A 15,458-nucleotide genomic window follows, 5' to 3' on the forward strand; every position below is an offset into this window, starting at 1 on the left:
AGGTATGCTTCTCGTAGGCCAAAAAGCTCACAAAGTAGGGCTAGCAATTGCTACCAGGGATGTGGAATTTCTATAGCCTGACACTCGGGAGATATTGTTTGGGGTCAAGGGCAACAAGTTTCCATGTTTATTTTGTCCTGGGGACAAGTGGGCCCACCTCCCTGCAGCACAAACCCTCTGGATTCCAGTTTACAGAGAAGGGAACTGTCTGCAGTTGAGGTAATGTGTGTGTTCATATGTTAATACTGTTCGAACTTGTATTTATGGTTCATTCATGAAAAGCCTTTAAAATGTTAATTTACAGCGCTCACCCTAATAATGTCACGCTGCACTACTTATAGTAGTTCCAGTAAAAAAATAAATTAAAAAAAAAGTGTACACACTTGTTTGAAAAGCTTAACAATATGAGGCTAAGTATAGAATGCTCTCTGATTAGATACAAATGTTTGCAGAAGCTTGTAAGCAAGAGTAATGATTCTTTGCATTCAAAAAAAAATTCTACAATAAAAAATGTAAATAGGAAAAATAATTGTGCTACTTTTGCTACTATGACATTTTAGGTGTTATTTCTTTGAAGCACCATTTAGTAAAATGTGTTGCTGCATGCTAGTATTTCCCAAAAATATTCCTAATGTAAAATCAGTGTAACCATTTTCAACAATATTATGGGTAGCATGAAAATAAGCAACCACTGGTAAAGCCAACCGGATCAAACATTTGTTGTGAGTCTGTGGTTTCGTCAATGGCTTTTGTAAAACTTTATTATTGTGGGAGGTGCCAGGCCCTCACCATTGTAACGAACACTGGCAAAAAACGAAAAAAACGTTTTTTGGTCTCAAAAAGCACACATTGCCACCAGTAGTATAACATAGGCCCCACAGCCCCTGCAGTGCAGGTGGACCCCTCGAGGGGGTCCCCTCAGCACAGCAGCTGACCTGAGTTGAGTCTGGAGGGCCTCTCCCCCCATGTTCTTTGCAGGGGAGGCCCCTCCAGTTTTGTTATGCCACTGATTGCCACAGCAGTTCCTGGCATGAACAAAACTACTTTGTGTGCCAATATGCTCCTTGTGGAAGTGCAGAATGCGATCACTCACAGTAAAGCCAACCCATAGATAGAGAGAGAAATAGAAGTTTAATAAAAATGAGATGTCTTGGTTAATGCCAGACCTAATTAGGGACCCATTTCTTGAAGAAAGTCACAAATTTGATGAATTAACAAGAACTTACAGAAGTAGACCAGGAAATCATACTCCTAGAAAATATTTGTGAACTGTATCTTAGCACAAGCAAGTATGCATGTGTAGATTTGCTCATGTGAATATCTATTAAGCGTTTCCCAGTTCACTTTCCCTCCAACCACTTTTTTTCCCATCCCTGCAAGAACTTCCACTTCTGCCATTTTAGTAGTAAATTTTCAACCTTTCCAAGTATGGGGCGCGATTAGCGAAGAGCTGGTGAAAATCTTTATACATGCACGTTAGTAAGTTTGCAGACTTAAAAGCATTCCAGCCGTGGAACTATTGCTAATTGTTTCCTCCAGCCCCAGTATGTAGATCTGCAAAAAGGTGGCAAAATAAGGACATTGCTATAGCAGGGATTGAAATTGCTAGTATTCAAGCCCTACTATTGTGGTAGCCCAGGAATAATCTATTATCAGAGCTCTCACATAATGAGATTGCTGCCATAATTTGTCCACCGAACTATGTGGCACCAAAGGGACAAGTCGATTTTTTTTTACAGGACAAGTAGATTTTAAGAAGCAACCTGTCCCATGGACAAGTAGATATTTTATTAAATTCCACACCACTGTGCTACCATAGCTACTCTGGAGTGACATCACGAGTTACTGGTTCTTGACACTGAGAAATGTTTGGTCATGATTTATACAGTGCTGCTCCAGGTGAAACTGCAAATTATTTAGACAGCTTTCAGATGCTGCACATTAAGGTCTACTTATTTCTGCAAGATGTGGCTCATCAGGTAACTGTGTGTGAACTAGATTTGGATTACAAAAATTAACTTTTAGCAACTGTAACAATCTCTTTGTTTCACAGAAAAGATTCAAACATATCTGCTCTGGTAACCATCTAGTGAGCATTTTCAGTACAGACCGGAGACAGGCGAAGCAATGACAGTATCAATGAGAGGGAGCAGTCTGATTTACATTTTTCGAACATGAATATTGCAACAAACCTTTACATTTGGAAAAACAGGTTTGTGATTAATTATTTTTTCACTAGAATCACTGTGTTAGTTAATACTAACCATTCTAAATGCTTTTTTTTCCATTTTCTCGGTCACCCTAATACAAAAGTCTTGGCAATCACATAGCATACCTTGAGGTATCTGGCGCAATCCAGCGCTGCCTGACACCAATATGGCTGCTGTGAGGACAGGGGAACTTAAAACATAATGCACAAGTGAAATATGCCAGATGTGTGTAGCTAAACTCAATGCCATGCATTATTCGGTTACACAGTAGCAATAAAAAGGCTAGAAAACCAAACGCATTCCAATGATTCACATCAACAATATCTGTTATCTGTGAACATTTGAAGAGCTCAGAGATTTTGAACTATCTAGCCTAATGCCACACTCAAAAACTCATTACAATGTTATAGCAAGGTGTATGAGGCATTGATTGTTGTTACTTATTTTAAGTACAGTAACTCCCCTTAAGAAGTGGGTCACTATCCTTCAATGGAGTAGCCAAGCTTTTTATATCTTGTAAACCATCTTACCTGGGCAAAGATGTGTGTACAAACAGAATTACTAGAGAACTTTTTTCGACTTCTGATTTTCTCAGTGCAAGATACCGACTTTCACTCTCGACAGGAAAATGAATAGCTTGAAAAAAGTACCCCATGGCCTCGCACATTCTTTGTAGTTTTAGTGCATAGGTCTGAAAACAAAATAGAAAAATGTCAAAGGTAATGCCCTATTATCAGCTGAAATACTTTACAAACGCCAGTGATTTACGTTTTAGAATTTTAGTATTTCAATCTGATGTCAATATATCGCTTATTTAATGAATTTTGTTTCAGATAAAATGTAAAAGTGGAATCTTTATGCAAATCAGAGGGTGCCCTAAGAAACAGTTTAGTGCCTTCTGAATTTAATACAAAGCATCTGAAATAAACTGCACTAATAAAGAACATTATTTTTCTTTTTCCAGTGTTCTTTTTTTTATTTGTTTATGTTTATACTGTTAATGTAAACATAATGCATATACATTTGTATCTTACAGAATAAAACCATGACTGTGTTTCGAGTTCTAATTGAAATAAGTCATTCTGAAATCATGATTCGAATTCAACACTGTCGCTGGCAGCTTAAAGTTAAATTGTGACATAAATACCTTTAATATAACCGGCGCGTTTGCCAAATTAGACAGCTTGGCCTAGTTGAGCATTTAAAAAAATCAATGGCGTATCAGAATGCTTAGGCTGTCACCGACAACAATGAAGAGGCAGTGAACTATAATCTCAGTTAAATATCCACTACTTATAAATGATTAAACAGCAAAGCTTTCTTCCACTGAGCAAAATGTGACAGGCACAATTACCGTGAGGCTGCACACCACAACATGTAACAGGGAACTGAGTTAACTATCACTTATTTACAAGAGCCTCCTGGCGCAGACAGAGTGAGTGAGTGACCTCTTACTCTGGGAACTCATAATTACCCAAAAGTTAAAATTGGGCTGTGCAAGATGTTGGTGTGCATGGCTCAGTGGTAATGGCAAATAACAGACTGCAGCAGCACCATGATCTGAGGTGTTTTACAGCCACTAATATGTTAGGACAATCTACCTGCAATCAATGGAATACTTTAGTAGCTGCATAGCTGGCACCGAGTGCTATTCCTGCCTAAGACCTCAGGGGACTATAAGACCTCTTACAGTACAATAAAACATTGAAAACCTACTTGTAAACTCTAACTTGACCAAAAGTTCTAACTCCGTCTTCTATCCTTTTCCTTTTCTTAACCTGCTGCTCTCTTTGCTCTCTGTGCCTTTCAGCTCTCGCTTTACTTTGGAGCTGCTGCCTTTTCATCTCACTTGTCCCCACCATCCATTTGCGTAATCACCCCGTCTCTCCAACCTTATCCTCCTTCCACTCCTTCCATTTTTGTTTTCTTATCCCACTGAGTACCAACCCTTACTCAGTGTTTTGTAACATCGCCCAAAGTTCATTGTTCTACTTCTTTGTAAAGAGTTCCATATCTCTACTTTTATGTAACAAGACTCAGCTCACCACTTGTTGTTTCTTCTGCAAAGCTCACTGGTATCTGATCAGGTGGAGATGTGCTAACTAAAAATGTGAAATTAATAAATATTGAATATTTCTTTATATGCCTTGATATAGACCCTTCCCTATCGCTCCACAAATCACACCAGGAGGCACATAAAGGCCAGTACAGCCCACTGTGACGTCTAACACAGTATTGTAGTTACTTCGAGGCGGTATAGACAAGAGAAGAGCCGTCATGCAGGATGTATGGTCAAGGAAGTTCCCACCTTTATTTCCATTGGTTCTATTTCTTCTGCTCTACCTCACCCTCCTCTACTTGCTATTCATTCTACTGCTTTTAAAAAGGCAAAAAACGAATACATCTGTGCCACACAAAACCTTAAACAAAGGGAAACAATATGCTGCAGCTTCACCTTTAGCAATAAATAACATTTATGCAATTTGTCTAATGATCAGTTTTCCTTTGCAGGTTTTGGAAGAAGATGCCAGCATACTACAACTAACTAAGATGGCCTCCAACTCACCTATATTCTGAAGATGCCTTTAGTAAGCAAGGAGCATGTTGTCAATCCCGAGTCACACAACAAAATCACAGGGGCTAGAAGAAAACAGTTGCCAAAAGTCTTTCACAAACTTGCAGCAGATAGCTGAGGTCATAACAAAGTAAGATGTTCTTAGGTGCCTACAGCAAGAAATCATTGTTGCAGTTTGCCTCGCAGGACGCCAAGCTCATTCATATTTCTGATCTAAAAAGTCAAACGTAGACCAGACTTTCTTGTGGAAGGGTGGTCAGCACTGCACTGTCCAGCAGGTCTATGGCTGGCAGCGGCATTTCAGCTTAAATTCTGATTATTATTATTTCATAACCTCTTACTAAGCCTTTCAAGGGATTGACACCTCAGTACAGCTATTTTCTGTTCTCACCTTAAGGAAGATGTCCACCTCTGGCTGAGTTTCATTTGTGTTCATAAGGAAACATCGCACTGTGTTACTCCATAGAGACTGTGAGAAGAGAGGAGTCACCTGCAGCAAACTGGCAACAGCCGCATCCCAGTCATCTGCAAAAAATGAAAAGCCATGTGTTGATATACATTTTGGGAATTATGGCTTAAACTGCACATATATTCCCATTAATAATGGTATTTTGTAATCTACTGCTAATAGCAAGTGTAATAATAGGAAAAGAAGACATGAAAGACTTCTTAAAGGATTGAAGATGACTCTATGTGGTTGTGAAAATCATGTTTCCAGTCTGGCTCCTGTTGCATTCTGGTGATTACATTATTGATGCACTGGATATTAACCTACTGAGTTAATGCAGCAGGTAACTGTTTGTAGAAGAAAGGACATGTTCCTGGTGAGAGGACCTGCTAACAGCAGTATTGCATATCTCCACAGATCAGGTGACGAATGGGAATAGTTTTCTGCAAGGTATCTTTAATGGAAAACTGTTAAATATGATGGTATTCCCTGCTGAAAAATATTAATGCCAGGGGCTTTTATTGCTGTATTTAACATATGTTCTAAATTCCAATTTCCATACTTAACCTAACAGTGTGGCAATGCCCAAATCATACTTACCTCCCCATGGTTCTCGCCAGTCAAAATGTATTCATAAACAGCCTAACACCTACATATGCTATATAAAATATTTGAACTTATAGATCACGTAGTTACAGCTTTATTAGCACTGTATAATTTACAAACCAGAGCATGTGAAGGGCACAAATGCATTTCACCTTTTTTGAAAAGTGGCAGCTTTAAGTTGTGCAAAGGGCATGAAGGCATTAATACAGTTGTAGAACTATTCCACTCAAAGTAGCATTTTATATTGAGATTTCAGTGGCAATTATGTGTTAGGTTTCTTATGAAGGATTAAGGAATATTGGTTGAGCAATTTCTGTTATGGAAATATTTTGGGTAAGCTGTGATTGGGCAGCCTCGGAATGTAACATGAATACATAATATACAAGCATCATATGACTTTTTAGTGAGCACTTTAAATACTTTGATGATCACTGAGCTGGAGAATATTACCAATATAAAGACAAACAGATGAGCAGGCAGGCAGGCAGGCAGACAGACAGACAGGAAGTTCACCAAATTTGGCAGGCAGTTAGATCTTTACCCATAAAGAGAGCTTCTTGTGATTTGGTATAAATACGTTTAGCATTTTTAAAGAAATTAAGGTTCAAAGTTTATGGATATCTGGATGTTTGGGCGTGGAACTCTCAAAGGAGTCCTATAGGCACGCACCTTCAAATAATAGAGATCCAATTGGCCGCAGTAGCTTTTTTTTCCACAATCGGACGCCAGGCGCCCTCAAGTCCTGCTTTGAGTGGCTAGCCACAACATTCGAGAACTGTTGTGGCTGCCATTACAGGACACAGTACTTGGTTCCTGCGTCCTGAAAATTAAAAAAACAAGGCCTAAACCTACAGGACCTTGTGCGGGGGTTCCAGAGGGAACCCTTCTGGGGCCAAATTTTTAAAACATTTTTGGGGTGTCCCAATCCTGTGAGTCCTGGAAGACACAGGGGCGCACACTAGCACCAGTGTGAGTCCTACAGCATCAGAAAGCCATTTAAAAAAATAAAAAGGGGGTGCCAGTGTCTGTGGTGGGTTGGCCGTGTACTGAGGCTGAGCACCTGCAAGGCACTTGCAGGGGGAACTGGCTGCTCATGGGGCGGTTGGCACAGAGTCTGACCAAACACCAGGTCAAGTGGCCAACTCCATGCCGTTAATCCAGGCTAATGAATGGATCTGCAAATCTTTAACTTGGGTCTTACTTACTCTTCTAGCAAACTGACACAGAAGGGGGGGGGCAGGTTTTCTTTTACAGCATATGTCAATCGAGCAAGGACAATTCTTTCTTAAATAACCACAAAAGGTACCATTAGAGCACAGTACATGCTTAATAAACAAACATAACAATGGTCAAAGCTATGAAGTTTTCCACATACACATATTAAATCTACACCTAAAAGTAAATTTGTAAATGGGATGCAGAAAGGTTAATCAGCTCCATTTTTGGGGCTGTAGTAAAAGTGGATTCTAGACAGGGACAATAATAGTCCTTGTAGATAAAGGAAAGAATAAAACTTCAGGGGTTAAATGCAAATTTCTGCCACATTCATGTAGGTTTCTGACTAGTAGGCAATCTACTTGATCCACTTCAGAATGAATGGAAGAGGCGGCGTTCTGCAGTCTACGACCCATAGATTTCCATAATACTCCATTTAATTTTTGTAAGCCCTAAAGAAACAGGAATGGTGCTCCAGTTTTAGCATGTACATTTCTGACTTTTTTCAAAGCATCTGCAATCCAATCCATTAGAGCAAAGACAAATAACTCTCATGTACTTTAACATCCATAGAATTGGCTTGCATGAGGTGAGCAGGAATTGCCTTCCACTACGTCCCGATAGATGAAACCCCCCACCCTTTGCCTTAAGCCTCTATCAAGGCAATTTTGTATGACATCTTTATTTAAAATAATGGCAAAAAGTAAACGAGCTGTTGCCACTTGTCTAAAGGTAAAGCCTTCACACTCACCCAAGCAAAAGTAAATGGACATCTCACCTCTGTTTACATTTGAAAACGGTCCTTCCACATCTATGGAGCTGTGGGCAAACTCTGGGCCTCTAAAAGATTGCTGCAGCTGCATCATGCTTCCCATGGAAGGTTCGCTTCCTAATGCACCACCAGTCCAGTAGTCACACTGAGTGCCGGAAGCTTGGAAGACAAAATAAAACATATTTTCCTTACTTGAACCATCATTATCCACTTGCATGATCAAAATAGAGCTTTCAGTTTTCCGTGTCCCATTCACACCCGACAATTCAGACCACTCATCTTCAGATCTGAAGAAGTAAATATTTGCATTTAACATTATACTGTTGGCAACATTGAAGATACTGCCTCCTAAAAAGTGAGCCTTCCTAACAAATTTCAACACTTTCTAAATAATTGAAGATGTTTTCTGACTCCTGATTGGCTGAGCAATGTCACTTAACAAATACACATGCTTCTCAGGACAATTTGCTGCTGGATGCTTAAGGCTTCCAAGTCAAGGTCAGAAAAGGCAAAGGTGAGTCAGACTTTGTTTTGTTAGTGCTTGGAAAGGTCAAAGAGCCAGAAATAATTTACAACTAAGACAAATTAAGGCAACACATGTTTAACTATCTAACCTTCTATCCTATTCCAAAACTGCACGTGCCAGTAAATACGGACATCCACACACTTCCCTAGAAAGCAATATGCACATCCAGAGATCAAATCATGATGCATCCCAAACACACTCATTCTCATTCCTACGAGTATCTAGCCCTAAAACTGACAATCTTGATGCAACAATGGGAAAGATGCTCAGAGCCAAGCTTCGTCCCATAGCCAACAAGTTCATCATAAAGAAGACCTCCTTGACTTTTACCGAACTAGAGGAGGTCAAAACTCTCAGGCTTTAAGGGATGAGGAGCACTTAAAAAGAAAGGAATTTAATTTATTCCACAATAAGGGACTAATGGAATTAACAGAGTGACTAATCAATTACGATTTGTTCTTTACTTCTACCACCCTTATCAGGGGCATTATTTGTTTAATGTGTTAAGAGGATTCTTTACTCCAAGTTGCAACAAAGGGGAATAGAATCCACACCATTATTTGGTGTTTGTAATAACAATTGACATCTAATTACACGATGAATGCTTGATGTTTTTAATTTTACTGTTTATAAGGTAATTCACTAAAGGTTGTGATTTGTCACTGATGTATCCAAAACAAATGCAAAAGGAGGCGAAGCCTTTCCATAACCTGCAATAAATTATGTTGTTATATAATATGAATTTAAGGGAAATAAAGATTACATCTTGCATACAAGCACTTGAAACAAGGTACAATAATTTTGTATGGTGAGCCTGACCACCCTACTATATATAGTCTAGACTTTCTGAAATTGTTATGTCTCCTAGGGAGGAAAACAAACTCTGAAATGTAACAGCAATCTGCCCCAAATTGTCATCATGCGGATTCTGTTGCGGTCCCTTTCCTACCAGGAGTTGTAAGAAAATATTCTGTTCCAATTTGGCATTATTCATATGAAGGGTGGTGTAAGTGATGTAATAACTCCACACACACACACTTCCCCACACATAAACCTTTAACATGGGGAGTGGGTGTCTGAAGAGAGTGGAAGAGGAGTGGACCTCTTACAATGACGTTAAGTACTGCATTAGTCCAATAATGACTAATACTGATTTTTTTCAGCTATCACACAGAAGAGAATGAAGAATATGTCAAAGCTACTTCAGAATAAAGTGGCATACAAAAGTAACTGCACTCACCTTCGCCTTCATAATACTAAAGTCAGATTTAACTGCTAGATTTTTAATTGAACTACCATCTTGACTGAGTTGAATATCTAGCAGTTGGCATCCTTTTACACCCTGACCTCCCCATGCACTGCTGAAATGATCTCCTTGACCATCCTACCGACCACGTGAGGGATAGTCTGTGTTCCATCCGTTTACATAAAGACCAAGAAGCTATGGGAGCAGATGGGTCTGGCAAGAGATCCAACATAGATGTGAAAGAGGGATGGACACATGATATCTGAGGAAGACCATAGGCGAGGAAGTGGGAATCCCAGGTATACAGTGCCAAATATATATTTGGTTTCGGTCAAATAAAAGGCATAAACCACCTTTGTGGAGAGACTCTGACATTACAATACTGCAACCTATCCTGGTGGATCGAAATGCTGATGGTGTCAAATGCTGCTAACCGGTCTAGAAGAATCAGGACTCTGACACAGACGCTGCTATCTTTAGTCATTCTCAATTACATTTCTAGGGAAATAGTTCTTCTTGTAAGAAGGGAGTTGTCAGAAACTTAATTTCCTGTTTATGGGATTTGGTGACTTGGAACATAAGGTTTTTAGAGATTAAGAGAGAGTTTTCAAATCGGATTGATGAGAGCAGGATGTACAGGTGAACTCTTTTTTGAGCAGGGTCACTGAGAATCTATAAATCCATTAGTCAACTAAATACCATCTGAGCTATAAGTTTCCCCATAAACGTGAGTCATCAGTTATGGGTGTATTAAAGTCATCTAAGAGATAGCTGGAGCCTAACAAACTTAATCAGATCAGAAGAGTCCTCCTTATCACTGCACACTCAAAGGCTATTGGTATTCAGAGTCATATGAAATACAACTGGCATTGACATTTTGTACTTGCTGGTAGTAAAAACCTAATTTTATCCAAGTGCCTCCGGACAGCTTACTTAGGTATAAATCAGTGCAGTGTGTTTTGGGTAGGAGGATGAAATCACTTTTATTGCATACAAGGCATTCAATCATTTTCTTCCTTCCTTTTTATGTGGTTCCTGTTTCTTTTATTAACCAGTGGTGGCAGAGGCGGGAGGGGGAGGTTTTCTTTGGGAATCAGTTCCGTTCAATAAGTTTTATTTGGTTAGAAAACCATAAAAAAGCACACATAGATATAAAAAAACTAACTAAAAGGGGATTGATCTCCAGAGCAGGCTGTGCAAACAAGCAGAAGATACAGGTTTTTGTCGAAATCAATAATAAAATAACTCTAAGACTCTATTCCTCCATTTCATAAAAACAATAATATCTCTAAAATCAGCTTCATGGCCCCCTGACAATTCAATATTAACATTACTATTGTAAGAGGACTAAGAAAATCTTTACCAGCTGATTAAGTACCCTCCTTAAACCAATCAGTTTTGGTGTTGGGCAGGACTAAACCAAGAACAATGTTTATGCTCTTTAGCCAAAGAAGGGGTTAAGTATGTCTCATCAAAATGTTGTATTTTATGTTCTATATTCATTTGTAGCAAAATTTGCACTGCTAGAGAAGCTTCATTATATATTAACGCCCCCGTGAACGTAAGCGGCTTCTTGTCTTTTCAACTTTAAGGTGTTCTAAAATTGGTACTAAATTGGTGTTTTGCCACTATACGTCATTTTAAAGATAGGTGCCCCTGAAGAGTGGTACCTTTGGTTATGTCATGGTGTGTATAGACAGATTACATCTGTTCTGACAGAGAATAATTAAGATCAGATGAATGAGGCCCCAATGGTCAATGATTAACAAACCCTTGGTTACTAAATTAATGGACATTAAAACTCTGAAAATCTCGAAACTATCATCAGCTTTACTTAAGTGCTAACCTTACTGCTCTGGTGCTGCTTTTTAGGGTCAGGGGTTTAGGATATATATATATTTTTTTTTAACTTGGCAACTAAGGGGATCAGCCCACTGAGTGTCACAGCAAATTTGCCACACGTATTCTTCTTCGCTGGGACTTTCGTTAGATTGACTCAGAATGTGTTTGTAATAATAAAGTCAGAGCTTAGAAAGGGAAAAAAAAATACTGGGATTCAAAGCCCAGGCAGAGTTAGACAATGGACAAAAGAAAAGGAGTCTAAACAGCAGGCATTTATTGAGCAGCAGATTTTCTTGATGTGAACAGCTAAGCCTTGGCAGAAATGATAACGAAACCACGTGGTTACCAGTGACCTCTGTGCAATTGTCATCAGAATCTGATTCTCCTGGATCAAACACATGGATCCCCTGAGATTGCAATCTTTGAAGCTTTGCCTCGAGTTCCCGTTTGGCTCGTAGCAGGTCTTGGATTTCTTTTTCCTTAGTTTCTCTAAATATCTGCAATGAAAAAAAGAGAAAAATTAAAGAAAGCACATATTACAGAAAAAGGAAAGTTAAGTCCAGCAGACAACATGTCTATTTCAATTTCTAAATAAACAGCAGCTCTGGGATGGGCCGTCAGAGCACCCGTCATGCTCTGCAGCTGAAGGCGGAGGCAGCCGGAGGGAGCGCGCGCTGAGCCGAGACGCGCTACCCTGCACCGCGGCAGAAAAGGATTAAGGAATAAGGAAGCTGCCTGGGGTAGCTGCCGGAGCCGGGCTGGCAGCTGCCGGAGGAATGTAGGAGTTATTTGGAGCCATCAGGGACGCCGGCTCGAGAAGAAAGAAAAGAGGGGAAGCCGTCCCGAAACCTAGCAGTTGCAGACGGAAGCATCGGGGCAGGGAGGAGGTTGCTAGGGACGCCGAGGCTGGCGTTTCTTAGCTGTGTCAACGTGGGGGGGGCCTCCCTAATCTCTACACCATCTATATCATCGTTCTACGGCCAGCTGGAGGCCAGCTGGAGGCACTTTGGTTCGGCTCTTGGTTAGAGGATCTTGGCCAGTCTTATTGGAGAAGGAAAGGAGGAATTGACATCAAGCAAAGGCACGGGAGAGGAGGTGATTTTTTCCGGACTTTGTTTTTTTTTGGAGGGGTTGCGGCTTTAGGGGATTGTATAAAAATCAGGGAGTTTCATTCCTGCATTTTGTTTATCTTTGTTGTTGTTTTCCCCCTCCCCCCCCCTTTTTTTTGTTTTTGGGTCTGTTTCCAGACCCTCCGGCTTCATTGAGTACTTACGTGTTAAGGCTTGGGGGGGGGGGGGGGGGGGGGGGGGAGTATAAGGGATAAGCAGGGGGCAGTAATTTTTTCCCTCCCTTTTTTTCCTTTTTTTTTTTTTTGAGGTCTCACCTCACTCCCCCCCCCTCCCTTTTGGTGCAATCCGATTCCCACTTTTTTTTCATTTTTTTTTCCTTCTTTCTTTTTTCGTTTCTCTTTTCGCACCAGGGGAGAAAGGGGAAAAATGCGGCGGTCTCCACATTTAACAGGACGCTCAACCGCCAGAGCCCCTAGGGTAACCCGGGTTACCAAACAGAAGCGACCAGCCCCTTCGGATAATCACCTGCACAAGGCTCTGGGCTCTGCCCCCCCTCCTTCAGTTTCAGCTATGGAGTCAGTCTCTATTTTGCCTACACCACTCCCTATCAGCCCTCTACCCTTAGAAGCTAATTCATCCAGTACCCCCCTTAGTCTGGATTGTCCATCTGAAGATTCAGGGGCCCTCCCATCAGATCTGGACTCTAGTTCAGGGTTAATTAAGGGCTCATCATTACTGACTCAGCCAATTACCGGCAGCGGTTCTGAGATAGCTGCTGATCCAACAGTGAACACTGGATCTGCTTCTAGACCTCTTTTTCCTTTGTTTGAAAGTGGAAGGAACCGTAAGGAGGATCATCTAGCATTCAGCATTACCCACACTTCCCCTGTACAACCGGGCGACTCAGCTTCACTATCTATACAAGAATTGATCAGCAAAGCAGGGCCCGATGCAGTGGCTGAAGCTTCTACCTACATTTCCTTCTCTAATGTTCCTCCTATTGATTCAGCCGGGCCCAAGGGGTTAAGAGAAGCCTCTGTACAACGAACAATAGTTAGGTCAGACACCGGTGTTCCTGCTGACAACCTACTTCTGCAGATTCTAAGTGAGTTGAAAGCATTAAAAGTCTCTCAGGATGATGCGAATCAGAGAACAGAATCTCAACTGAACCTGATCTGTAGCAACATCCAGCAGCTCAGCTCACGAGTTACAGGTATTGAACAACGAGTCTCTGCTTTGGAGGATACTCGTGTGACGGTGGAACCCTCTTTGCCAAAATGCCAAGCTGACCTGCTAGATCTACAAATTCATCTGGACGATGCTGAAAATCGATCACGTAGATCTAATCTGCGTTTTACGGGAGTCCCAGAAGGGCGCGAAAACGGTCAGACGGTTATGGAGTTGGTGACAGATCTGATAAAAAGTCATGTTTTAGCAGGGTCAGAGGATAAGTATCCGGATCTAACAATCATGAGAGCCCATCGGGTCCCTGCGGTCCAGCCATCCAACTCTAATCCTCGAACTATATTAGTGAACTTTGGCGACTTTCGCATCAGGGAACTGATTTTCCAGAAAGCAATCAGAAATAAAACTTTTCAGATTCCCGGAGATTACTCATTCAAGATTTTTTCAGATATGTCGGTGGTGGCAGCACATCGAAGGAGAGAGCTAAAATAAATGATTCCAGCTTTCCAAAAAGCAGGGGCGCAGGCAGGCCTCGTGCAACTATCAAAGCTTAAAGTGTTTTTTAAGGGCCACTCGAACTTTATTCATACGGTTGATGCCGCTAAGTCGTTATTGTATACAATTCAAAACTCCGAACAGCCGGCACAGGAGGGGGGGAGCGGGGGAAGAACACGAGATAGACTATAAGTATCTAGTGAATATTAGAAATGTTAGTCTCATAGTAGAGGCACCGACCTCCTTCCACCAGCCCCCTTTTTTTTTTTTTCCTTTTGGGGTGTTCGGGCTTATGGGTTTTATTTTTTATTTTTATTTTTTCTCTCTCGCAGCGTGGGGACAGACTACTCTAAATTGCTCCCTTCAGCCTCTAGCCTAGGATGCTATGACAAGGCACCTTGTAAAGAAAGAAGTGGGGAAAAGGGTGGGGGAGGGATGTGGTCCCGGGTCGTCCAGGCGGGAGGGCTCCAGGTGTGGGCCACTAAAAAGAGGGGGGTGAGGGGAGGGGGGGGGGGGAAGAGGGGGGTATGCATATTAATATTTTTTTTTGTCATTGTATAGGATTGTCACAATCAATTAGGAGTTTTTCTCACAGATTAAGCGAGACTACAGGCACACGAGTCCAAAATTTAATTAAATGACACAAATATTTTTGCCATTAAGATTCCTATCCTGGAATATGAATGGATTAAACAATCGTAGGAAGAAGTCCGCTATCGAAAAGAGGGTAATTTATCTCAATCCCTCAGTTATATTTCTTCAAGAAACCCGTATTCCATTTCATAAAGCTTCGGGGTTTCAAATGTTTAAAAGAATGGCTGATTTTAAAATTCTTGCGGCAGCCTCAGCGGCTCATAGAGGGGTGGCAGTTTTTTTATCTAAAACTCTGAATGCACAACCGCTGGATTTTCTCTCCGACCCTGAAGGCCGTTGGTGTTGGGTTCAGTGTACTATCGCAAGGGAGAGATTTATTTTTGTTAGCTTCTATGCCCCTCTGACGGATGATCCGGCCCCATATGTAGACCTGTTCCACTCCCTTCTCCAGTTTACAGGGAAAATTATTATTGGGGGGGGGGATTTCAATTTTCTTCAGGACCCAGCTATAGACTCTACCGTAAAAGGTAAGAGACAGTATAAACCTAAAGTAGCCAAGATATTTAGAGATTATGTTAAGGTTCTGGCATTATGTGACCCTTGGAGGAGAGACTCCCCCGATGTAAGGGAATATACCTGCATCTCTTCCCGATTTAAAAGCTCTTCGCGTATAG

General features: G+C 41.0%; 1 protein-coding gene across 2 annotated transcripts in view; it reads right to left on the reverse strand.

The window, feature by feature from the left end:
• NPHP3 (nephrocystin 3) overlaps positions 1-15,458 on the reverse strand; it is a 211,944-nt gene that overhangs the window by 169,425 nt on the left and 27,061 nt on the right. For both annotated transcript variants that reach the window (XM_069211897.1, XM_069211898.1), the window contains exons 4-7: positions 11,787-11,937; positions 7,833-7,985; positions 5,177-5,310; positions 2,741-2,901 (exon numbers count right to left, since the gene is read on the reverse strand). In XM_069211897.1, coding sequence (XP_069067998.1) covers positions 2,741-2,901; positions 5,177-5,310; positions 7,833-7,985; positions 11,787-11,937 — 599 coding nt within the window. The remainder of the gene's footprint in view (positions 1-2,740; positions 2,902-5,176; positions 5,311-7,832; positions 7,986-11,786; positions 11,938-15,458) is intronic.

This window comes from Pleurodeles waltl, chromosome 10, assembly GCF_031143425.1.
Source record: "Pleurodeles waltl isolate 20211129_DDA chromosome 10, aPleWal1.hap1.20221129, whole genome shotgun sequence".
Classification (NCBI taxonomy): domain Eukaryota; kingdom Metazoa; phylum Chordata; class Amphibia; order Caudata; family Salamandridae; genus Pleurodeles; species Pleurodeles waltl.